This window comes from Heterodontus francisci, chromosome 23 (genome assembly GCF_036365525.1).
Source record: "Heterodontus francisci isolate sHetFra1 chromosome 23, sHetFra1.hap1, whole genome shotgun sequence".
Classification (NCBI taxonomy): domain Eukaryota; kingdom Metazoa; phylum Chordata; class Chondrichthyes; order Heterodontiformes; family Heterodontidae; genus Heterodontus; species Heterodontus francisci.
Genome location: NC_090393.1, coordinates 60,955,335 through 60,981,341, shown reverse-complemented (window position 1 = coordinate 60,981,341; position 26,007 = coordinate 60,955,335). Strand labels below are relative to the sequence as shown.

Sequence of the window (26,007 nt, the reverse complement as noted above, 5' to 3'; positions counted from 1 at the left end):
GCACAGAGCCCCCAATGAAATGTTACAACCAAGGCAGAAGGAGTGCACTGTCTTTCTGTAGTTCCACCTCTCCACAGGTCACAACATATATTTCCCAGTTCTGGATGCGACCAGTTATATACTCTATTTTTGTTTGAGAATAAAATCCACCAACCTGGTTTCTTTAGTCAGCAAAAGTATTAATTTATTATAAAACAAGACTTTGTCAATAGAGATACAAAGCTTTAACACAGTTTGAAATATGACAGTAAATATATATATTCCCTTCTAAATACCCAACACACACACACACACCCTGGTTAAAGGAAGAATAAAGATGCTTTGGCCAAAGTACTTGTTAATTCTTGAAGAAAAGGATAAGATATGTTATGTTCCAGATGGCATGCAGTCTGGTGTCTGAGTACATGTAGACAGATGTCGAGAGGAAGTGTTCCAAAAGCTTCTCAGGAGAAATGTGGCATCTGGTTTTACAGCTATCACACATTGGATTTTTTTCAGCGTTTCTCAGAGAGGTGGAGAAAAGATGAGTTGGGTGTTTCTTTCAGCAGGCTACAAAAAAAACTGACTCAAAACAGTATTCAAACCCACCCTTGAGCACCATAAATTTTGACCTGTATCTTCTCTTGTAAACATCTCCCATAGTCAGAAGGCACCTGTAGTTTACTTAGCAAAGACATGTGACATCAGTAAATGTTTTTAAACAGAGTCCTTCTAGTGACCCTATTTAAAAAAAACACATCCATGGAATCCCTTCAGTCTCAACTGAATCTGTCTCCACAGTTCTAAAACACAAGTCCTCAAAAAATATTAAATAATGGAAGCACTTTCATAACGAGCAACAATTATTCCTCAACCAACATCACTAAAACATATTATTTGGTCATTAATCTCATTGTTCTTTGTGGGATCTTTCGATGTACAGTTGACTGCCACTTTTCCCTACATTACAACAGTGACTGCAGTTAAAAAGTAATTTGTTAGCTGTGAAACGAGTTTGTGAGGGGCTCAGTGTTGGGTCCCTTGTTGTTTGTGGTATATATTTATGATTTGGACTGAAATGTGAGAGGCATGATTGGGAAATTTACTGATGACACAAAAATTGGTCATGTAGTTGGTAGTGAAGAGGATAGCTGTTGACTCCAGAAGGATGTAGATGGTTGGTTGAGTGGGTGGAAAAGTGGCAAATGGAATTCAATCCAGGTAAGTGTGAGGTCATGCATTTGGGGAGGGCAAATAAAGCGAGGGAATACATAATAAATGGGAGGATATTGAGAGGGGTAGAAGAAGTGAGAGACCTTGGAGTGTATGTTCACAGGTCGCTGAAGGTGGCAGGACAGGTAGATAGAGTGGTGAAGAAGGCATATGGAATGCTTTCCTTTATTGGCTGAGGTATAGAATTCAAAAGCAGGAATGTAAGGCTGGAACTGTATAAAACGCTGGTTAGGCCACAGTTGGAGTATTGCGTACAGTTCTGGTCACCAAATTACAGAAAGGACATAATTGCTCTGGAGAGAGTACAGAGGAGATTTACAAGAATGTTGCCAGGGCTCAAAAGATTGGATAGACTAGGGTTGTTTTCCTTAGAACAGAGGAGGCTGAGGGGTGACTTAATTGAGGTGTACAAAATTATGAGGGGCCTAGATCGAGTAGACAGGAAGGACCTGTTTTCCCTAGCGGAGAGGTCAGTTACCAGGGGGCACAGACTTCAAGTGATTGGTAGGAGGATTAGAGGGGACATGAGGAAAAACTTTTTCACCCAGAAGGTGGTGGGTGTCTGGAATTCACTACCAGGAACAGTGGTGGAGGCAGAAACCCTTAATTCTTTTAAAAGGTACTTGGACATGCACCTGAGGTGCTGCAAGTCTACGGACCAGGTGCTGGAGGGTGGGATTAGATTGGGCAACTAGTTTCCATTTTTTTCTTCTCGGCCGGCATGGACATAACAGGCTGAATGGCTTCCTTCTGTGCTGTAATTTTTCTGTAGTGTCGTCTTCCTGTGATATAGCTGTTCCAGTTTCTGCATTGGTTTTACTTGGTAGGATGTTGGTAAACAACAACTTGTGTTTATATAAAGCCTTTAATGTAATAAAACGTCCCAAGGCACTTCACAGGAGCATTATTGAATCATAGATTTGCTTCAGCACAGAAGGAGGCCATTTGGCCCATTGTGTCCATGCCGGCTGTCTGCAAGTGCAACTCAACTCGTCCTACTCCCCTGCTTTTTCCCTGTAGCCCTGCAAAGTTTTTCTCTTCAGAAAATTGTCCAATTCTCTTTTGAAGGCCATGATTGAAACTGGTTCCACCACACTCTCAGGCAGTGCATTCCAGATCTTAACCCCTCATTGTTTTAAAACGTTTTTCTGCATGTCATTGTTGCTTCTTTTGCTAATCACCTTAAATTGGTGTCCTCTGGTTCTCACCCTTCTGCCAGCGGGAACAGTTTCTCCCTATCTACTCTATCCAGACCCTTCATGATTTTGAACACCTCTGTCAAATCTCCTCTTAATCTTTTCCTCTCCACTGAGAACAGCCCCAGCTTCTCTATCCACCTAAATGAAGTTTGTCATCTCTGGAACCATTCTCGTGTGAATTTTTTCTGCACCATCTCGAACATCTTCACATCCTTCCTAAAGTGTGGTGCTCAGAATTGGACACATTACTCCAGTTGAGGCTGAACCAGTCTTTTGTACTGGGTCATCATAACGTTTTTGCTTTTGTACTCTCTCCGCCTACTTATAAAGGCCAGGATTCCTTATGCTTTCGTAACTGCTTTCTCAACCTGCCCAGCCACCTTCAATGATTTGTTCGCATATACCCCAAGGTCCCACTGTTCCTGCGCTCCCTTTGGAACTGTACCCTTTAATTTATGTTGCTTCTCCTTGTTCTTCCGACCAAAATGAATCACTTCTCACTTTCTGCATTAAATTTCATTTGCCACGTCTGCTCATTCCAGCAGCTTGTCTATGTCCTCATGAAGTTTCTCACTATCCTCCTCACCGTTTATAATACTTGCAAATTTTGTACCATCTGCACATTTTGAAATCGTGTCCTGTACACACGAGTCTAGGTCATTAATATAGATTAAGAAAATCAGTGGTCCTAACACCGACCCCTGGGGAGCCCACTAGATATCTGCATCCAGTCTGAAAACAACAGTTCACTACAACTCTGTTTCCTGTCACCCAGCCAATTTTGTATCTCTGCTGCTACTGCCCCTTTTTATTCCAAAGGTTTTAACTTTGCTGACGTCTGTTATAAGGCAGTGTATCAAATACCTTTTGGAAGTGCATGTATACCATATCAACTGCATTACCCTCATCAACCCTCTCTGTTAACTCATCAAAAGACTCAACAAGTTAGTTTAACAAATCCATGCTGGCTTTCCTTAATAAGTTCGCATTTATCCAAGTGACTGTTAATTTTGTCCCAGATTATCATTTCTAAAAGCTTTTCCACCACCGAGGTTAAACTGACTAGCCAGTAGTTGCTGGGTTTATTCTTAACACCCTTTTTTGAACAAAGGTGTAACATTTGCAATTCTCCAGTCCTCTGACACCATCTCTGTATCTAAGGAGGATTGGAAGATTATGGCCAGTGCCTCGCAATTTCCACCCTTACTTCCCTAATATCATTGGATGCATCTCATTCGGTCCTGGTGACTTATTAACTTTAAGTACAGCTAGCCTATCTAATATCTCCTCTTTATTAATTTTTCACCCATCCAGTATCTCAACTACTTCCTGTTTCACTTTGGGCAGCATCTTCTTCCTTGGTGAAGACAGATGAAAAGTATTCATTTAGTACCTCAAGCATGCCCCTACCTCCATGTGTAAATTTTCTTTTTGGTCCTTAATTGGCCACCTTTTATTACCCTTTTACTATTTATAAAGTAAAATTTGACACCGCTTCACATAAGGAGATATTAGTGCAGATGGAAGTGGTTGGTTTTAAGGAGTGTCTTAAAGGAGAAAAGTGAGGTTTAGGGAGGAAGTTCCACAGCTTAGGGCCTTGGCATCTGAAGGCATAGCCACGAGTGGTATAACAATTTAAATTGGGGATGCTTAAGAGACCAGAATTAGAGAGACGCAGCTATCTTGGAAGGTTGTGCGACTGGCGAGATAAGGCGATAGCACTGATGCAGTGCTTTCAGATGATGTCGCCGAGGGGCAGCATGGATATGAGAAATAGGAGGAAGCCAAGGATAGATCCTTTGGCGACACCAGAGGTGATGGAGCGGGAAGAGAACCTATGCAGGTGGTTGTCTGCCTACGACTTAATAAATGAGAGGAACCAGGTGAGTGCAGTGCCACCCAGCTGGATGACGGTGGAGAGGCATTGGAGGAGGATGGTGTGGACAACACTGTTGAACTCTGCAGACAGGTTGAGCAGGATAAGGAGGGATAGTTAACGTTTGTCACAGTCAGATAGGATGTCATTTGGGACTTTGATATGAGCCATTTCAGTTTTGTGTTAGGGGCAGAAAACTGGTTGGAGGGATTCAAATGTGGAGTTCCAGGAAAGATGAGCACAGATTTAGGAGGCGACAACACAATGAAGACTTTGTGGAGGAAAGGGAGGTTGGTGGTGGGGCAAGGATGGAGAGGTCGGGGTTGGTTTTTTTGAGGAAAGTGGTGATGTCAGAAGATTTGAAGGAGTGCGGACAATACCTGAACAGAGAGAACCATCAACAATATCAGTTAACATGGGAGCCAGGAAGGGAAACTGGTGTCTCACTGGGAGGGAAATTATGGAAATATTTTTATTTCTGCAGGCTGTGATTCATTTTGCTCGATGCCTCTTGCTGCGGTACTGGTGGAGCTGGCGTGAGCAGACTGCCATCTGCATGGAGGAGAGAGAGAAGGAAGCCATGGCTGAAGGTCACTTTAGACGCCAGCTGCTGCTTAAATCTATGCACTTTTGGAGAGAGACTGTAGCAGAGCAGAAAGCAGGGTATGGACATTCTTTTACCTTTACTTACGTTTCCATAGTCAGATGAAGCTGAAATTTGGGCTCTAATGGCTGAGTTGGTAAATGAATCATTTGGTGTAACAAGGAGTCATGGAGATCCCAGATTTGATGCTCATTCTGTATTAAATTAACTGGGCTGATGATCGTAATGGTAGTCAGACAAGTATCCCCCTTTAGAAGATTATCCAGTGACCGTTGCTGCAAAGCATGTGTGGGCGTCGGGTGTTCAACCTAGTCTATGATCCCCTCATGATCAAATAGCCGACTGACACTTGCTTTCTAAGCTGTCATATAAAGGATGGCCACTTTGTGAGAGGTGCTGGAGGGCTTGTTGGGTTTGTCAGACTGTACCCCACTGTGAGCAATACTTTCAAGAAAGAAGGTGAGAAAAGAGACCAAAAGCAACAGCTGTTCACAAATGCATATTTATAAAGATATAGCTGCTTAAGGGCACCCAGAAGATGGATGCCAACAGTTCATACTAACATTAAAGGAACAATCTTGTTCCACCTATATTTATTCCTTTATTTTCCTAAATCCATTGTTGTACAGCTGCTGTACCCTCCAACCCGCCTGAGAACCATATTATTCTTAGATATTGTTCAATGCCCTAGTGAGATTTCTGTAGATGTAACAACTTGGATAAAGAACAAAAGAAATAGGAGCAGGAATAGGCCTTTCAGCCCCTTGAGCCTGCTCTGCTATTTAATAAAATCACGGCTGATCGATTTGTGGGCTTAACTCCACTTTCCTGCCCCTCTCTCTTGCAGATCAAAAATCTGTCTAACTCAGCCTTGAATATATTCAATGACCCAGCCTTCACTGCTCTCCGGGGAAGAGAATTCCAAAGATTAACGACCTTTTCAGAGGAGGAATTCCTCCTCATTTCTGTCTTAAAAGGGAGACCCCTTATTTTGAAACTGTGCCTCCTAGTTCTAGATTCCCCCATGATGAGGGGTGGGTGGTTGGTGGGGAACATCCTCCCAGCATCTACCCTGTCAAGCCCCCTCAGAATCTTATACGTTTCAAGGAGATCACCTCTTATTCTTCTGAACTCCAATGGGTATGGGCCCAACCTGCTCAACCTTTCTTCATAAGACACCCCCTTCCTCCCATATAGGGCCTTTCACATAGTTATAGGCCTAACGCACTTCACAGGAGCGTTTTCAAACAAAATTTGATTCAGAGCCACATCAGGAGGTATGACCTGGACTTGGCTGCTCATGAAGGTAGTGGAAGCGGAGTCACTCAATGACTTCAAAAGGAAATTGGATGGCCATAAGAAGGAAATAAATTTGCAGGGCTATGGGGATCGAGCAGGAGAGTGAGCCTAACTGGATAGCTCTGTGGAGAGCTGGCATGAACTTGATGGGCCAAATGGCCTCCTTCTGTGCCATATGACTCTATGGCTCTATTAGGACATTGGACCAGAAACTTGGCCACCTCTGGAACTTTTCACCCAGCAATACAATTAGAAATTAAATCGCTCAAAATTTGGACTTCATCTGGAGAGAATTGTCTGTATGACATAAAATTACAACAGGGAAACAGGGACCCAACCAATCAGTATTGGTGTTTATCTTCCACGTGTGCAGCAATCCTAATCCCATGTGCCCACCTATTCCCATATCTCTTTATTCCCCTTTCCTTCATCCACCGGACTATTATTAAATGTTGACGTGCTCTCTGCTTCAATTGTTAACTCTGGAAGTGCATTTCACTGCCTCATAACCCTCTGTATTTTTCCAAAAACATTTTCTGTAGCGCTAGGGTAAAATACTTGTGGGTACAAGTCTGTCACTGGTGGTGGCTACAGGTCTGTCACTGATAGCATTGGTGGAAAGTTTGAGATGCTGATTATCACACAATATTAAAGTGTAATTTTAAGCTACCTTATACTGTGTTACTTATGCTGTGTTGGCACCAATACAGTAAACAAGTGTCGAGACTGCTGCTTGTGAATCAAACCTCCAGAACATGACGATGCCGAATTGTATATTAGTTTCAAATCTGTTCAAGTCTCATCGTAGGCAGCTGGAGAGCAGTATGTTCAGTACGAATGTAAACCTTGCATCCTTTGTGTTTCCGAGTTACAATTTTCCAAAATTCCCTTAATTCTGGAGCAGTCCCAGAGGATTGGTAGTTAGCAAATGTAACACCGCTATTCAAAAAAGAGTGAGAGAAAACAGGGATCTGCAGGCCAGTTAGCCTGATGTCAGTCATCAGAAAAATGTTAGAATTTGTTAAGGAATTCTTAACAACGCACTTAGAAAATCATCATATGATCAGACGAAGTCAGCATGGTTTTATAAAAGGGCTAATTGCCCTAAATTGACTAATTTATTGAAGTTTTTAAAAATGTTTTTTAGTATCTTTCATGGCCACCAGACATCTCAAAGCACTTTACAGCCAATGAAATACTTTTTGGAAGCGTGGTCAACGTTGTAATACAGTAAACGTGGCAGCCAGTGTGGCACAGCGAACTCCCACAAGCAGCAACGTGATAATGAGCAAATAATCTGTTTCTGTGATGTTGATTGGGGGATGAATATTGGACAGGATGCCAGGGATAATGCCCCTGCTCTTCTTTGAAAGAGTGCCACAGGATCGTTTACATCAGCCGAGCAAGCAGATGGGGCCTCAGTTTAATGTCTCATCTGATCGACGGCACCTCCGACAATGCAGCGCTTCCTGGAGTGTCAGCCTTTATTTTTGTGCTCAAGCCCTGGAGTGGAACTTCAATCTGGGATCTTGTGACTGAGAGGCGGGAGTGCTACCAACTGAGGCACAGCTGACATGCATGACCGAGGATGTAACTTGTAGGATAGGTAAAAGGTGGGGTGGGGCAGGGGTGTGTTCAGAAGATGTAGAATATTTGGATTTCCAAAAGCCATTCAATCAGATGCCACAGAAGAGGTTAATACTCAAGTTAAGGACTCATGGAGTTGGGTAATATATTAGCCAGAATGGAGGATTGGTTAGCAGACAAGAAGCAGAGAGTAAGGATAAATGGGGCATTTTCAACTTTTGTAACTAGTGGGGTGCCCCAAGGATCAGTGCTGGGACCTCGGCTTTTATACATTCTATATCAGGGATGTCCAAACTTTTTGCATGGGGGTGGACCACGTTACAATTTTTGCCCTACATAGGGGGCGGTGAGCAAATTTTGGAAAGATAAAGGCATTAAAAATTTATCCTACTATCAAAACAACAACAAATGTGCATTTTTGTGTCGAAGCTCTAAATGAGGAGACTAATTTATTGACTTACTTTCTCGTCACTATATTAAAAACTGATTTAGTGATGTACTTGGCATTGTTTTTGCTTGCATAAGTAGTTAATCTTTGCCCACACGTTTGATGTAGTGATGCAGAATATTCTGGATAGGTTTCCATCTGTCAGGAGAGACCTTGATTTCTCTTTTTTCCCCCCTCACCCCACACTCTCTCTCTCTGTCTCTATTTCCCCCTTCTTCCCCCTCTAGGATTAGGAGACACAGATGGAAAGTTTTGGGCAAAAGATGCAGGGGGTATATGAGGAACCACTTTTTTACACAGCGGGTGCTAATGACCTGGAACTCGCTGCCCACAAGGGTGCTGGAAGCGGAGAGCATCAGTGAATTCAAGAGGACGTTGGATGGCCACCTGAGGGAAATAGATTTGCAGGGCTAAGAGGATCGAGCCGGGGAGTGGGACTGACAGCATAGCTCTGTGGAGAGCCAGCATGGACTAGATGGGCCGAATGGCCTCTGTCTGTGCGTCAGTAAATGATTCTGACTTTTTGGCCCTCTCTCCCCCCTGCCCCCCACCCCAACACACACACTCACTCTCTCTCTCTCTCTCTCTCTCTCTCTCTCTCTCTTCCTCCCTCCCTCCTCGCCCGCTCCCCCATCCCCCTCTTCCTCTCCCTCTCTGTCTCTCCACCCTCTCTCTCTCTCCCCCCCACTCTCTGTCTCTATCTCCCCCATCTCTCTGTCTCTCCCCTCACTCCGTGCTCCCTGCTGTGTGTTCCCTGCTCCATTTCCCCCGCAGCAGCCAATCCCGTAATTGAGGGGAACGGAGGTGGGAACCTGCCTAATATGCAGCATACAGGACATTTACTAAATCATGCGAAAGAAACAGGGTTGGCTGATCCCAGGGTGTCTGCACCAATCGGCGCTAACGCCGCCTGGGTAGCCCCTGTCAGTCATAGGGAATGACCAATCACAGACGGGTCTCCCGTCCGTCAGACACAATTCCTGCGTACCCCCTCCACTTGACATACAGGGGAGACATCAATCAGACCCAAGCCATGAGAAGATTGCCGGGCCAGATTCTGGCCCGTGGGCCATATGTTGGACAATCCTGATCTATATTCATGACTTAGACGAAGAGACAGAGAATAATTTATCCAAGTTAGCTGATGATAGAAAGCAAGCTGAGAATGTAAGTTGTGAGGAGGACACAAAGAGGCTGTAAAGCGATGTGGACAGGTTAAGTGAGTGGGCAGCAAGATGGCAAATGGAGTATAATGTCAAAGTGAGATTCTTCACTTCAGTGGTTATAACAGAAAAGCAGAATACTTTTTAAAAGGTGTGAAACTTTTAAATGTCGATGTTCAGGGAGACTTGGGTGTTCTCGTACGAAGAAAACAAAGTTAGCATGCAGGTGCAGCAAGCAATTAGGAAGTCAAATGGCATGTTGGACTTTATTGTAAGAGGACTGAAGTACAAGAATCAGGAAGTCTTGCTACAATTGTACAGTGCTTTGATGAGATTGCACCAGGAGTACTGTATGTAGTTTTGGTCTCCATATTTAAGGAAGGATATACTTGCATTGGAGGCAGGACAGTCAAGCTTCACTTGATTGGTTTCTGGGAAAAGAGGGTTGTCCTGTGATGAGAGGCTGAGTAAATTAGACCAATGAGAGGTGATCTCATTAAAACATAGAACATTCTGAAGGGGCTTGATAGGGTAGACATGGATAGGTTGCTTCTCCTGGTTGGGGAATCTGGAACCTGGGGGTACATTCTCAGAATAATGGGTCAATCATATAGGACTGAGGTGAGGAGAAATTGTTCAGTCAGAATTTTGAACCTTTGGAATTCTCTACCCCAGAGGGTTGAGGATGCTTCATGGTTGAGTAAATTATATAGGATGCTCCATGGTTGAGTGTCTGCAAGGCTGGGATAGACAGTTCTTTTTTATCTCTGAATCAAGGCATTTTGGGAGATGGCAACAATGTAGGATTGAGGCAGATGATCAGCCATGATCCTATTGAATGGCAGAGCAGGCATATGATCTACACCTGCCCCTATTTCTTATTTTCTTATGTTTTGTCTCCACCCCAGACGAGACCATGAAATGCGAGCAGTAAGACATTGGTACAAGTGTCGCTTGCGTGGGACCTGGAGTGCTTGGCGCCTGGTAAGAAATTGAACTTCTGCTGCATTTAGGTGACGAGAAATAGCAATCAAGTTGGAATGAAATAAAACCGAATAGATCTCAGTGCCCACATGTCCATGTTTGAGTTAAGAAACCTGATGTATTTCCATATAAATATACAGAGCACACTTGTTTTTGTTAGAAATATTTGATTCACCTGCTGAATTCACTGAATGAGAGATTTTTCACAATGGTATACTGTAGTTGTGTACAAAGATCAACAAACAGAAACTACCAAATTCTGTTCAGTTCCAATTTAAAAAGGAAATAATAGTCGAAAGAAAATGAACTAACTAATATCAACAGCGTTGTTTAGTTTGAATTATACTTCTCAAGCCTATAAGTGCTAAAATTTGCAGCATTGTGTTTATTGGAGTAGGCTTGGTACAAGATTTCTGGCTCTAACTGGCTGTTCGAGCTTCCCATACAGGAAACACTACATTTTTCAAGTAGCACTGGACAAAATCAGTTACTTTTGTCAATCTCTTCCCTTCTCTTTTTTACTCCAACTCCAGCAGTTCTTTTCTGCTGACTTTGGCAGCAGGTTTTTCTGTGCCTCCCACATCCACTACCTCTCTACCTCTGTCATCAGAGCATTGAAGTCTCTGACTGGCACTCAGATGACCTTATTGTTAATTCTAGCTCATCTGTGTGGGTCTATGTAGTTACCTTTGCTTCACTGTGGTGGCAATCCAGTATAGCTCTAAGAGCATGATTGGGCAAGAAGCAGGGCCAGTGTGCAGGTGAAAGAATAGTTTAAGAGTTGCATAGTGATTGAGATAAATTTATTAGGTAATTCATTGGGTCAGGAGGTTGAGTGCCTTTGCATGCAATGTAATTTCACTTGAAACCAACACTAGTATGTGTGGGAAATGAAATGCCACATTGGCATAACGGATGGAGCTTTTCTGAGTTAGCTTCTGGAGCACATAGTTTGGGGAGAAGCTGAACCAGCCAGGGTTCCCACTCCTGATTGCTGTCCTGCTGGAAAAGTGATTGTGTAGATATTGAGGGGAATTTTCCCAGGCCATTGGAGGTGGGTTTGGAGGCAAGGGGGTGGAAAAATTGGGAAAAAAATGTTGTCGTACAGGTCTCCTGACATGTTTCTGCCTCCTTCTGTCTTTCCCAGGGTGGGTTGGTGGTAAAGTTGGGAACCCCTGTGGCTGAAGTGGCAAGTGATGTCATTGAGGAGGCAATTAAAAGGGATTTTCCCAGTGGAATCCCTCTTTGCCAGCAGTGGAGCAGTCTCACGCTGTACTGCCAACCTGGCAGTTAGGACAAGGCAAGAGCGCAGCGGGAGGGACTGCCTTCATGAAACTGACAAGCTGCAAAGGCTTTGAACAGTTACACTGAGCTACAGCCATGGTCAGGTGAGAGGCTGCTGTTCAAAGCTCTCCTGTCAGAGAGTGCGATCACTGCTTGACAGGCGAGTGCCAATTGTCTGGAAGGCACTTCACCCTTAGTCCCTGCTGCCAGTCTTCAGAGTGGCATGGAAGCAGCTTCTGCAGCTACACTGTCCACCTCTGCTGAGGGTCTAGGGTGGGGTGCTTTCTGCTACAATGTGCTGCAGCTGGAACACCAGCAACTGCACCAGCTGCCTTCTCCTCAGCCATATATCCCTCCATCGGGCAGAGAGAATGGGCACTGAGATCCAACTGGAAGGAACTGAGACCCCTAACAGAAGGTCTACAACCCTGCTATCCTGACATGTGTGAGCACCAGTGCCTCAGGAGGCTCAGGCTGGCACAGCATGTTGCTGCTGACATCTGCATCCTCGTAGTGCAAGACGATCCTCCCAGCGGACCAGACGGGCACGCATTGCCAGTGGTCGATAAGGTGATGTCACTGGAGGCCCAACCCCCCCCCCCTCCACCCCGCCTCCCTGAAGTTCGCATCTCTGACTCTTGCCAAGTTGCGCAATCTCCTCTACAAGGAGTGAAAGCAGGGGGGTGGAATTGTTAGAAATGGCTTGTGCTCGGAGGAATGAAGGACAACATTTGAGTATAGTGGCTCTGAGGCATGGGTGCAAGAGGACGGTAGGCTGATGGTCATTGTGAGTGTTGTCAGATGGGCATGTGAGATGCCTGCAGGGGGAGGAATGAGTGAAGCTGCAAGGTGTCTTGACCTGAGACGTGTTGTGCACAACAATGCTGTGCAAGTAAGAGTGTGGGGCTGGGCACTTGACAGTGTTGTGTCACTCACCTTTCCCGCCCTCCTGAGGTCCTGGATCCTCCTGGCACACTGTCTGCAGGTTAGAGGAACCACACGGCTGCTCCTCACTTCCTTGGCTGCTTCCATCCACACATGCTTGATTGAAGAAAATGTCTGTTCATCCTCCTGTAAGGAGAGCTCACTTCACTGCAGCCCCTCAGCTGCACCTCCAGGTAAGACCGAGACCTGGGGTGGGGCAGCTTTTCCAGTCTCACCATTCCTGTGGGTGCTGCAGCTTAAAAAATCCAAGTGCTGCTGAGCTTTTCTGAAACATTCTCTTAAATTAGAAATCCTTCCTCTGACAAAGTAGCCACGTCATCCTGGCCGCTTCCTTCTAATTGGATGAGAAGCCCGGAGGTGGCTCTTAATTGCTTTCCTTTGGTAAAGAGCAACCAGAAGGCCCACTAATCAGGATGTCGGGTTTGTGACCCGTAAAAGGTCCTGAGGTCCACAAAAAAAAAATGAAGACAATAAAATTCCATGCATTCAGTGAGGACTGGATTAACCTCATTTGAATTGCTGTTGCAGTCAAATAGGGTTTTGACACTCATGGTTTGGGCTCACATAAGATGGGCTACAGGAAGACCCCAATGCCTGTGGCATAATACCCAAACAAGAGTTAATACCATCAGGAAAGGAAAACTGATTAAAAAAACGAAATCAAGGGATGGGATTAAATTATTGATGAATTAAAAATAATTGGGAAATATAGCAGGGAGTATAAGACTATAAGTTCTTGTTATCCAACAGAGATTTATAGTGGTGGAATTGATAACTTTAACACTTGTGTGTAAATACTGTTTTCTATACTTTCCAGTACGTGCAGACAAAACATGAGAAGTGGAAGAAACATATGTGTGCAGATGTCCATTTTCAGCAAGTAGTGTTGTCCAAAGCCTTGCACGAATGGAAGGTGAGTGACAGACACTGTAATGCTGACTGATGGTAGCCTCCTGTTTTAGTCAAAAGCATGTAGCATTTTTATACCAAATGCTGAATGAAGGCAACTTGTAATCTATTTTCATATAGGAACAGAGATGGCCCTCTTCCGAACAGCTTGGGCTGGATTTGAACCCAGTGCAGTGTCAATTACCCTGAACAGGATTTACAATATTGCATGTCAGAGTTGGATGCCTGTTGTATTTTCATTTATTTAGCAGGGAAACATAGGATTGATACTTGGGGCTGTGGCAGGATTTGGATTAATTTGTTGAATTACATGTTATAATCAATGCAAACCCCTCAGTGTCATCTCTTCTGTTTTTATCTGAGGTATCGACAGCAATTTTATTGTGTTAAAAATGTTTTTTCCAAGTCATTTGGTTGAAATGATGTTTTTATGTAACACAAAATTTGACAGCACCTGTGTAGCACCATGCCATAGAGCCCAGAAGGACCCTAGGTTCCATTGCTCATCTGTTCTTAGATTTCCGGTCTCAGCTGGGTCAGCAGTTGGACTCAGTGCCTCTGAAGGGGAAAGAAAATCAGCCAGGATTCCTGCACTCATGCGAGTAGGTGCACGTAATTTGCTCATTGAGGTTTTAAGGCAGGTGTGACTAACCGATTATTTTTAACAAATTGTATAATGGCACAACATCCATGAGAGTAATGATAAGAACTAAAGGAGAATTAACGAAATTATACTCAAGTGCCAATACAGCCAGGTGACAAAAATGGAGCATTTTTATCTCTTTCGGATCATTTGTTGAATTCTTTCTTGCTGGCCATAGCATTCAGAAGGTTAAAATTTATTACTGCTAGCTATTCTGCAGGTTGCAGATGATACACATCCCAGACTGGCCAATAGACGTACCTCAGAAGAAAGCTTTAATACATAACAGTTGATATCTTCCCAATTGACATTGGATCCGGTATTCCAGATCATTCAGTGTTTGGAACTAACAGCGGGTCAAACTGTTGGATGGAATTCAAACATTCTGTCATCCTAGGCATCTTTTTCACATAACAGATTTTAAACCGTGTTGAAAAGGTTTGTGAGCGGAGCAGGGCCATGGTTCTTTGTAGACCCTTAGGCTGAACGCTCTGTAACCCTAGAGCTGCAGGTTGTAGATTTATATTTGGCTGCATGTGCTGACCTAACAAGTCAACCTGAACTTATCAGGTCAGAGGAGTCTGTGGCAATACTTAGTCACACAAAAGCTAAACAACCAAGTTTCAAGGGTCAGTTTACATTGAGGGTTAGTGCAGGTTAGGCATTTTTATTGCTTTTGACATCTTGAGATTAGTAAAAGTTTGTAATTCTTTTACTTGTTCTATGTTCAATAAATTTGTCTAGTGACCCTAATATTAAAGCTTTAATATGACCGCTGTCTGTCATCTAGGTTTACCATCGGAACACTCAGCAGATTCTTCATAAGGTTGATGAGAAGGAGCAGAAATGGAGAAAAGATCTGTTGAGGTAATGAAGTATTGCAACACTGTTTTTGCACTCAGGATATATGTGACAAATAACATGCCAGATATTGTACGTGGATTGAAGTTCACATGCTAGAACTACATGACTTCATATTCTATATATAGCTTCCATTTTAATATTCAGATTGAAGCCTGTTAAAAAAAAATAAATAAGCAGGAAAGATGTAGGATTTTTTTTCTAACCCACATGTAAACCAGGGGAGAGCTATTTTGGATCAGTTTATTACGGGCTATCTAGCCCGTCTTGACTCATTCCTCCAGAATGACCCTCGACTTTCTCTTGTAATATCCAGTTGGTTTTTAAATGATAGCAGGGTTTTTGCTTCTGTGGCTCTCGCTGGAAGTCCATTGATGTGTTGATCAGTCTTGTGAATAAGAAGCTCTTGTGAAAAGGCCTAAATGTGCCTTTTACAAGTTGAGCCCGTATCCAAACTGTTTGCAATGTTCATGCCACTGTTAGTTCACCTCCCAGATGTCTCCTTTGAAGGCTGAAAGCTCATGTTTTTCTGATCATTCCGCGTAACTGAGACCATCAAGACGACGGACCAGCCTCGTTGCTCATCCCTGCACTGCCTCCAGTGCTTTAATCCTTGTGTCTCAGGGACCTGGTATTCCAAATGTCGTGTGATCAGAGCTAAGCAATTTGTTGGCAGATTCCTCTCACTGATGATCTACTGTTCAGGCTATCTAGTTCAACATTTCATTCATTTGGTTGAGTGCAGCTGTGCATTAGTTGGAGATGCTGAGTGTTGCGTCTACTTCATCCGTGGCTATTTCAACTTCATTCTTAGCTGTTACAGAACCATTCACACAGTACATTTGTTTTCCATTCCTATGTGCAGTGTTTTATATTTATCTAGCTTCAATTCCATTCTTCATACTTCGATGTTTCATCCAACTCAGTCTGTAATTTCTTTGGTTGGTCAGTATCATGCGTCATTTATCTGAACCCTATGCAACGCTGGATCATCTTGAGATTTTTATCTTCTGCTTTGCTTGGATCAGCACATGGAGGGTGGGCTATTAACTATTTTAAGCCTTTTTTCTTTCTCATGTAGATTTTCTTTCTGTACCTGGAAGGAAAATGCACACACACTGGCTGATGAAGCTCGGAAGACTGCAAGAGCAGATCAACATTATCACCGTGTCCTGTTAGCGAAGGTATGGCTGAATTTCATCAATGGAAGAAAGCTGCAAGAATTTTTTGTGTTGAATATATGAGAGGGATTTTTTACAAAAAAATCTATTCCAGTTTTTCGTTTTAATTTTCCCTGACAGCATTACTTGCCATCAAATTTTAACTTTGAATTCTTGTTTGCTTTTCAGTTTTTTGGTGTTTGTTTTTTTTTCCTCTTCTCGCCTGTGAATGGCAAGTCACAAGAGTTTAAGTTCCTCCCAGTAGCCTCTGTCAGTGCTAATCTATTGCCAGGATGCTGGGAAGGACAGAAGAATAAATTGGGCAAATTCTCTTTTTGTTCTCACTCCCACCCACGAATTTCATTAACACTTAGCTTCTGCTTAGCTGGTCGGGTAGCTGCACTGCGCAGTACAGATTGACTGCTACCAGGAAAGGCCCCAAGTCTGATTCTTTCATTTGTGCTGTTAGCTGATTTCAGCTGGGGAAGTTGTTAGGGTGCAACAGTTGGCCTCAACACCCCTCACAGGGCTGAGGAGTTTAAGGAGACAGCGGTAGTGGGCTAGGAAGGATAAAAATCAGCTAGGCATTCCTGCTGCTGATCTTCATCCAGTGCTCGGACTGAGTAGTGATATCCCACTGATCCAACTGTCTGCTGCCACTCACTGTCTGGACTCGTATATGAAGTCATTTGGGTGAAGGTTGGCAGCACAACTGGATACCTATGTCTTCAAGAGTCAGTGTTTTTAGGACAGGGGGAAGGTTTAAGCATGAATATTAATACTTTACTCTTCGTCCCAATAGAGTGGCTTGTGGCTTCTGCTTGGCATCTGTTCTGGATGACCTGGCCGAGGTCACAGAGTGAGATTTTCCTGCCGTTCTGTGAAACACCATTGAATTAAACCATGCTCTGCAACTAAATTTTAATTTGGTAATGTTTGCACATGCACCATTTTGTTACATTTTATTAATTTTGCTGTCTAGTTAATGACCAGAGGACTCCGGGAGTTTCAAGGGTGGGCTGTTTTCCGACAACTGAGGTGGTGATGGTTCTGTAAATTGATATAGGTTCTTGAGTACTGGAGAGACGCAGTCTCACTTCAAGTGTATCAACGACAACAGGAGGAGGAAATGGTGCTGGAAGCAGGGCAACATATTAGCTTTGGTAAGTGGTGAAATACAATTTCTATGTGGAAAAAAATATACCAGAAAATGCTCAGTGCAATCCCCCACCCTGCTTCATTAAATTTTGACATGACAATGTGACTAAAAAATAAATTTTATACCTGTTTCATTTGTCTTCTCTGAGAATGGGTGAGGGGATCTCTGTGGAACATCTTAATATTATATTAACAGATTTGCACTGCTTATTTGAATGGTTCTTGTGCAAAAATGTGAAAGTCAAATCGTTTTCCTTCAAAGATGTTTAGTGAAGCTTAAAGCAAATAAATGCTCAGCATTAGATGCGTTTTATCCCAGCCTGCTGAGAGAGGGAGGAGATCTGCGAGTCACTGACAATCAGGTGAGTCGTTGGATATTTCGGAGGTACTACTAAATGGGAAATAGGTTAATGTTCCCAGATATAGGCATTGGAAGACCTATGAGTCTTCAATTCTGTGTGAAATAATAGCATCAATTATCATGCGTAAAGTTGAAGAATATCTGTACACCAACAACAACCTAATGAACTGTAATCCAGTGATCTTAGATGGCACAGATCCTGCCTGACAACCCTCCTTTATTTCTTCGAGGCAGTGACAACCCAAGTTGACTGTGTGGACCCTTACTGTTTCTCACCGTGGCCCTTGGTATGGTCCCTCAAGTCTGAGGGGTGTAGATTTGAGCCTATCTGGTGCAAACTGATCTGTCCATCTATTGTCGAATTTGGCTGGACTACATCAAGCACTATTGGTCCTTGCTGTCCTCTGACAAAACTGCCCAGGACTCGGAGAGCAAAGGTTAACCCTGTTTTTCTTTCCATTAATTAACCATCTTCTTAAACTGCTGTCCCCTGCCACCTCCAGCTTTGCCTCCAACAAGTGCGCGGAGCTCATGGACATGTTTGGTGTTAACATTGAGGCCATCTACTCTGCTACCTTTGCTGCATCCCCCCTTCATCTTGCTTATCAAGCCAACCTTACCCAAAGCTCGCCCCTGCCCTAGCACTGAACCTGTGTCTTATTGTAGTTTTACTCCTATCTCCCCACATGCCCTTGCTGAGATCAATTTGTCCACGAGACTCACTTCCTACTTGCTTGATCTTATTCCCATGAATGTGTTGACAACCAAACTTCCCTTCCTGGTCTCCATGCGAGATGATGTTATAAATAGCTCCCTTTCCTCCAGTTCTATTCCACTCCCTTTCAAAACTGCCATAATCACCCTCCCCTGTCTGAGAATTCACCCTCCACCCCGGTCCTTGCAATTTCCTGCCAAAATATCCCTTTCCTCTGCAAAGTCCATGAACGTTTTGTCGCCTCTCAAATCCATGCGCATCTTTCCCAGAAATCTATGTTTGAATCCCTCCAATCAGTTTTCTTCCTCACCACTGCACTGAAATGGCTGTAACCAGTGACAAATGCCATCCTTTGTGATTGTTCGCTTGGTATACTATCATTTTTTCTTTTATGACCTCTGTGCAACCTTTGACACAGTTGATCACTTCACCTTCCTCCAATGCCTCCCCTCCATTTTCCAAAGACTGCCCTCACCTGGTTCCATTCTTACCTATATAATGTTAACTGAAGTATATCCAGCAATGCTTCTCTTCTCGCCCCCAGATCTTTACCACTGGAGTTCTCCAAGGGTCTGTTCTTGCCCCTCTTTTTCTCATCAATATGCCAAAGCCATAATTTCTTACTCCACTACCAGCTCTCTACCCTTGTCACCGATTCCATCCCCAACCTCGACCACTGACTTGGGTGGAACCAGACTTTTCACAGCCTGGATGTTCTACTTGACTCCAAGCTAAACTTCCAATCACACATTCTCTCTGTCACAAAGACCACCTCCTTCCACCTTTGTAACATCGCTTGTTTCTGCCCTTCCTCATTCCATCTGCCCTCATCCATGCCTTTGTCAGCTTCAGATTCAACTATCACAATGTTCTCCTGGCATAAAGTTCAAACAAAACTCTGCTACCTGTATTCTATCCCACACCAAGTTCTACTTGCTGACCTACATTGGTTCCCAATCTCCCAATGCCTCAACTTTAAAATGTTTATCCTCGTGTTCAAATCCCTTCATAGCCTTGCAATTTATAAAGTCCCTCGAGTTTTTTTGGCTGAAGTGGAAGTTCCTTGAACTGAAGGTGAAGTATTGACCAAGTTAGGAAATTATCTCAGAGGTAGGAGACAGAGAGTGGGGATAATGGGCAGGTACTCTGACAGGATGTGACCAGTGATGTCCTGCAAGGATCTGTATTGGGGTCTCAACTATTCACCATATTTGTGAACGACTTAGATGCTGAAATAAGAAGCCACATATCCATATTTGCCGATGACACAAAGATAGACAGCATTGCAAGCAGTGCAGATGGAAGCATAAAATTATCCAGATATTGATTGATTAAGTGTTAGCTGTATTAGCGGGCTTGAAGGCGGATAAATCCCCAGACCCAGATGAGATGTATCCCAGGCTGCTATGTGAGGCAAGGGAGGAGATAGCGGGGGCTCTGACACAAATTTTCAGATCCTCTCTGGCCACAGGAGAGGTACCAGAGGATTGGAGGACTGCGAATGTGGTACCATTATTTAAGAAGGATAGCAGGGATAAACCAGGTAATTACAGGCCAGTGAGTCTAATATCAGTGGTAGGGAAATTATTGGAAAAAATTCTGAATAGTGAGGAGGAAAGCCTTAGACTACAGGATGATATAGATGAGCTGGTAAGATGGGCGCAGCAGTGCTAAATGGAGTTTAATCCTGAGAAGTGTGAGGTGATGCACTTTGGGAGATCTAACAAGACAATGGAATATACAATGGATGGATAATTTACTAGGAAGTACAGAGGGTCAGAGGGACCTTGGGGTGCTTGTCCATAGATCACTGAAGGCAGCAGCACAGGTAGATAAGGTGGTTAGGAAGGCATACGGGATACTTGCCTTTATTAACCGAGGCATAGAATAAAAGAGCAGGGAGGTTATGATGGAGCTGTATAAAACGCTAGTTAGGCCACAGTTGGCGTACTGTGTACAGTTCTGGTCGCTACACTATAGGAAGGATGTGATTGCAATGGAGAGGGTGCAGAGGAGATTCACCAGGACTCTGCTTCTCTTTTCACAGATGCTGCCAGACCTGCTGAGTGGTTCTAGCATTTCTTGTTTTTATTTCAGATTTCCAGCATCCACAGTATTTTGCTTTTATTCACCAGGATGTTGCCTGGGCTGGAGCATTTCAGTTATGAAGACAGACTAGATAGGCTGGGGTTATTTTTCTTGGAGAGGAGAAGGCTGAGGGGGGACCTGATTGAGGTTTACAAAATTATGAGGGGTATTGATAGGATTGATAGGAAGAAACTCTTTCCCTAAGCGGAGAGGTCAATAACTAGGGGGCATAGATTTAAGTTAAGGGGCAGGAGGTTTAGAGGGGAGTAGAGGAGGAATATTTTCACCCAGAGGGTGGTTGGAATCTGGAACATACTGCCTGAAGGGGTGGTATAGAGGCAGGGACACTCATGACATTCAAGAAATATTTAGGTGAGCACTTGAAACGCCATAACGTACAAGGCTACGGGCCAAGAGCGGGAAAATGGGATTAGTTAGGACGGGTGCTTGATGGTTGGCGCAGGCGCGTTGGGCCGAAGGGCCTGTTTCTGTGCTGTAAAACTCGACTCGAAGTGAATGGGCAAAACTGTGGATAATGGATTTCAATGTAGACAAATGTCGGGTCATCCACTTTGGACCTAAGAAATAGAGTGGGATGGTGAAAAGCTAGAAATAGTGCAGGTCCAAAGTGACTTGGGGTCCAGCTATATAGATCATTCTTCTTCTTCTTTCTTCTTTGGCCTCCTTGTCTCGTAATCAGAAAGGCTAATGCAATGCTGGCTTTTATATCTCGCGAAATAGCATACAAGAGGGTAGAAGTCATGCTTCAGTAAATATAGCCCTGACTAGACCACACGTGGACTACTGTGAGCAGTTCTGGACACTACTTCTTAGGAAGGATATATTGGCCTTGGAGTGAGTGCCAGAATGATATCTGGACTCCAAGGAGAGATTACACAAACTAGGATTGTATTCCCTGGATTTTGGAATGTTAAAAGGTGATTCGATTGAAGTTTTCAAGATAATAAGCGGAACAGATAGGGTAGATAGAGAGAAAATATTTCTGCAGGTTGGGGAGTCTAGGACTAGGGGGTATAGTCTAAAAATTAGAGCCAGACCTTTCAAAAGTGAAATTAGAAACCCTTGTACACACAAAGTGGGGTAGATGTTTGGAGCACTCTTCTGTAAACGGCAATTAATGCCAGATCAATTGTTAATTTTACACCTGAGATTGATAAATTTTTGTAATCCAGAGCTATTCAGGGGAATGGGGAAAAGGCAGATATATGGCGTTAGACCGCAGATCAGCCATGATCTCATTGAATGGTGACACATACTCGAGGGGTTAAATGACCCATTCCTGTTCCAATATCTCTAATCATGTAGCCTCTAAGCTTTGGAAGACTCTGTTGTATGTTTGGTTAGTCGAGCTAGGAGAGATTACTGAGTCTTCGGTGAATTTTAACAATAACTCGTTTATTACATATTAAAGAACTATACGCAGCTTTACAGCAGTATGTCTAACTCCACTGATGCCATGCTGCTTCTTTCTCACGTGATCTCTTACATCATTTATAATCCCAGAATTAACCCTTTCAAACCCTTAAACTACAGACTCTACCTAAACCTCTCTGTCTCTCTCTCTCCTTCTGTATGACCTTTCTTAAAACCGACTTCCTAGACCAAGCTTTTAGTCGCCCCAACTAGTATCTCCTTGGCTTGCGTACATTGTAATCTAATTATGCTTCTGTGAAGCAATTTGGGATGTTTTTAAATGCTAAAGAGGCTATAGAAATGCAAGTTGTTGTTGATTGGTAAAAACCCTATGCTGTTTAGTACTTAGACTTCCAAAAGACATTTGATAATGTTCCACATGAAAAGTTGCAAACTCAGCTTATAGCTGTTGGGATTCAGGGTAAAACTTGAATGAACAAGAAATTAGCTGAAAGGGTAGAAAATGCCAGGTACTGTTTAGAGGAACACAGTTTGGGTGAGGAGAGGTACTGGGTTGGGTATTCCAAGGCTGGTGTTGGGACCACAACAGCTTTTACTTTACGTCATTTGGATTCACAAGCTCGATGCAAATTTGCAAACAATTCCAAACAAGGTTTGAAGGAGGCAACTCAAAAGCTAAAACTTTTAGGTGGAACAAACGATGACATATAGAACATAGAACAGCACAGTACAGGCCCTTCGGCCCACGATGTTGTGCCGAACCTTTAACCTACTCTAAGATCAAACTACCTACCTACCCTTCATTCTACTATCATCCATGTACTTATCCAAGACTCGCTTAAATGTCCCTAATGTATCTGCTTCTACTACCACCGCTGGCAGCGCATTCCACGCACCCACCACTCTGTGTAAAGAACCTACCTCTGACATCTCCCCGAGACCTTCCTCCAATCACCTTAATATTATGCCCCCTGGTGATGGCCCTTTCCGCCCTGGGAAAAAGTCTCTGGCTATCCACTCTATCTATGCCTCTCATCATCTTGTACCCCTCTATCAAGTCACCTCTTATCCTTCTTTGCTCCAATGAGAAAAGCCCTATCTCCCTCAATCTTTCTTCGTAAGACATGCCCTCCAGTCCAGGCAGCATCCTGGTAAATCTCTGCACCCTCTCTAAAGCTTCCACATCCTTCCTATAATGAGGCGACCAGAACTGAACACAATATTCCAAGTGTGGTCGAACCAGGGCTTTATAGAGCTGCAGCATAACCTCGCGGCTCTTAAACTCAATCCCCCTGTTAATGAAAGCCAACACACCATACGCCTTCTTAACAACCCTGGTGGCAACTTTGAGCGATCTATGGACACGGACCCCAAGATCCCTCTGTTCCTCCACACTACCAAGAATCCTGTCTTTTAGCCTGTATTCTGCATTCAAATTCGACCTTCCAAAATGAATCACTTCACACTTTTCCAGGTTGAACTCCATCTGCCACTTTTCAGCCCAGCTCTGCATCCTGTCAATGTCCCGTTGCAACCTACAACAGCCTTTCACACTATCCACAACTCCAGCAATCTTCGTGTCATCGGCAAACTTGCTAACCCAGCCTTCCATTTGCTCATCCAAGTCATTTATAAAAATCACAAAGAGCAGAGGTCCCAGAACAGATCCCTGCGGAACACCACTGGTCACCGAGCTCCATGCTGAATACGTTCCATCTACTACCACCCTCTGTCTTCTATGGGCCAGCCAATTTTGTATCCAGACAGCCAACTTTCCCTGTATCCCATGCCTCCTTACTTTCTGAATGAGCCTACCATGGGGAACCTTATCAAACGCCTTGCTAAAATCCATATACACCACATCCACTGCTCTTCCTTCATCAGTGTGTTTTGTCACATCTTCAAAGAATTCAATAAGGCTTGTGAGGCATGACCTGCCCCTCACAAAGCCATGCTGACTGTCTCTGATCAAACCATGCTTTTCCAAATAATCATAAATCCTGTCTCTCAGAATCCTCTCCAATAATTTGCCCACTACCGACGTAAGACTGACTGGTCTATAATTCCCAGGGTTATCCCTATTCCCTTTCTTGAACAAGGGAACAACATTTGCCACCCTCCAATCATCCGGTACTACTCCAGTGGACAGTGAGAACGCAAAGATCATCGCCAAAGGTGCGGCAATCTCTTCCCTCGCTTCCCGTAATATCCTTGGGTATATCCCGTCTGGCCCCGGGGACTTATTTGTCCTCTCATCATTCAAAATTTCCAGCACATCCTCCCTCTTAACCTCAACCTGTTCGAGCATATCAGCCTGTTCCACGCTGTCCTCACAAACGACCAGGTCCCTCTCTCATATGAAATTGAAAGCAGACAAGAGTCAACGATGGCTTGCAGAAAGGTTGTGTGTATGGATTTTCAAAAGGCATTTTACAACGTTCCACAATGTAGACTTGAGCAGGATTGAAGCCCATGGAATTGGAAGGGCCAGTGGTTGATGGGATACAAAATTGGCTAAGGGACAGAAAGCAGAGAGTCTAGTTATGCTGTTGTAATAAAATAAAGAAATACTAGAAATACTCAGCAGGTCTGGCAGCATCTGTGGAGAGAGAAGCAGAGGTAACGTTTCAGGTCAGTGACCCTTCATCAGAACTGGAAAATATTAGAAATGTAATAAGTTTTAAGCAAATAAAACAGGGGTGCTGCTTACCAGCTGGAATATTGTGGCCAATTCTGGGCACTACACTTGAGGAAGGATGTCAGGGTTTTGGAGAGGGTGGAGAAGAGATTTACTAGAATGGTACCAGGGATAAGGAGCTTCAGTTATGTGGAGAGACTGGAGAAGCTGTGCTTATCCTACAAGCAGAGAAGGTTCAGTGAAAATTTAATAGAGGTGGTCAAAACCATGAACAGTTCTGATAGAGTAAGTAAGGAGTAACTGTTTCCACTGGCAGAAGGGTTGGTAACCAGATGATACAGATTTAAAGTAAATGGTGAAAGAACCAGAGGTGACCTGAGGTAAAAAAACTACACAGTTGTTATGATCTGGAATGCACTGCCTCAAATTGCTAGCTATACCCCAAGTTTGATTCATATAAATCCATAGTAGATCCACCATTGCTTGACTGGATAATGCACTGCCTGAAAGGGTAATGATAACAGATTCAATAATAACTTTCAAAAGGGAATTGGATAAATTCTTGAAGGGAGAAAACTTGCAGAACTATGGGGAAAGAGTGAGGAGTGGGACTAACTGGATAGCACTTTCAAAGAGCTTGCACAGTCACGATGGGCCAAATGGCCTCATTCTGTGCTGTATCATTGTATGATTCTACTTTATATGTGTATGTTTAAACAAGCAACTACCGTGCAGTAATGAAGTTAAGTGCTCCCAACAATCAAAAAAGGACTCGCACTCTGCTTTTTGTCTTAGCATTTTACCAACAAATGCACCAAAAGGTTAAAGCTCACAAGCATGTGCTGTGCGAATGAGTATCAAAATCACATACTCAGTGATGACGTCTACTCTTTTTTTTTGTCTATTAATCAGAAATGCAGTTTAGCTGTATCTGGATTCCCAATTAGGTGCATGTGGCTAGTAGCTAATGTATTGGAAAACTCTGTTATAGGATGGCCTATAGCTGCTGCATCTATTTCATGGGGATGAAAAGCCCTTTGCACTATTCATTTCTATTAATGTTTTGGTGTTTCTGAATTCATGCCCTCAGTTCCCATCCATTCCATCAGCGCTGAAGAGCTAAAAGATTGATCTCAAACGTCACATAGGATATACGGCACAGAAACAGGCCATTCAGTCCATGCAGGCGTTTCTGCTCCACTCGAGCCTCTCCATATCTTTCCTTAGTTAAATCGATCATCGTGACCCTCTATTCCCTTTTCCTTCATATGCTTGACGAGCTTCTCCTTGAATACATCTATACTGTTCACTTCAACCACAAGGGGATAATCTTAAAAAAAGCAAGAATTGCATTGATATAGTCCTTTTCATGACCTCAGGACGTCCCAAAATGCTTTACGGTCAATCAAGTACTTTTTGTAATGTAGCCACTGTGTAGTGTAGGAGACAAAACAGTCAATTGCACTGCTATCCAGTTA

General features: G+C 43.5%; 1 protein-coding gene across 4 annotated transcripts in view; it reads left to right on the top strand.

Moving 5' to 3' along the window:
* Positions 1-26,007, top strand: part of sfi1 (SFI1 centrin binding protein) — a 235,048-nt gene that overhangs the window by 122,432 nt on the left and 86,609 nt on the right. For all 4 annotated transcript variants that reach the window (XR_010977296.1, XR_010977297.1, XM_068055387.1 and 1 more), the window contains exons 17-22: positions 4,772-4,950; positions 10,297-10,372; positions 13,419-13,514; positions 14,944-15,020; positions 16,096-16,198; positions 17,241-17,337. Coding sequence is in view for 2 of the 4 variants with exons in the window: in XM_068055387.1 (XP_067911488.1) it covers positions 4,772-4,950; positions 10,297-10,372; positions 13,419-13,514; positions 14,944-15,020; positions 16,096-16,198; positions 17,241-17,337 (628 nt within the window). In the remaining 2 variants the exon portion in view is untranslated. The remainder of the gene's footprint in view (positions 1-4,771; positions 4,951-10,296; positions 10,373-13,418; positions 13,515-14,943; positions 15,021-16,095; positions 16,199-17,240; positions 17,338-26,007) is intronic.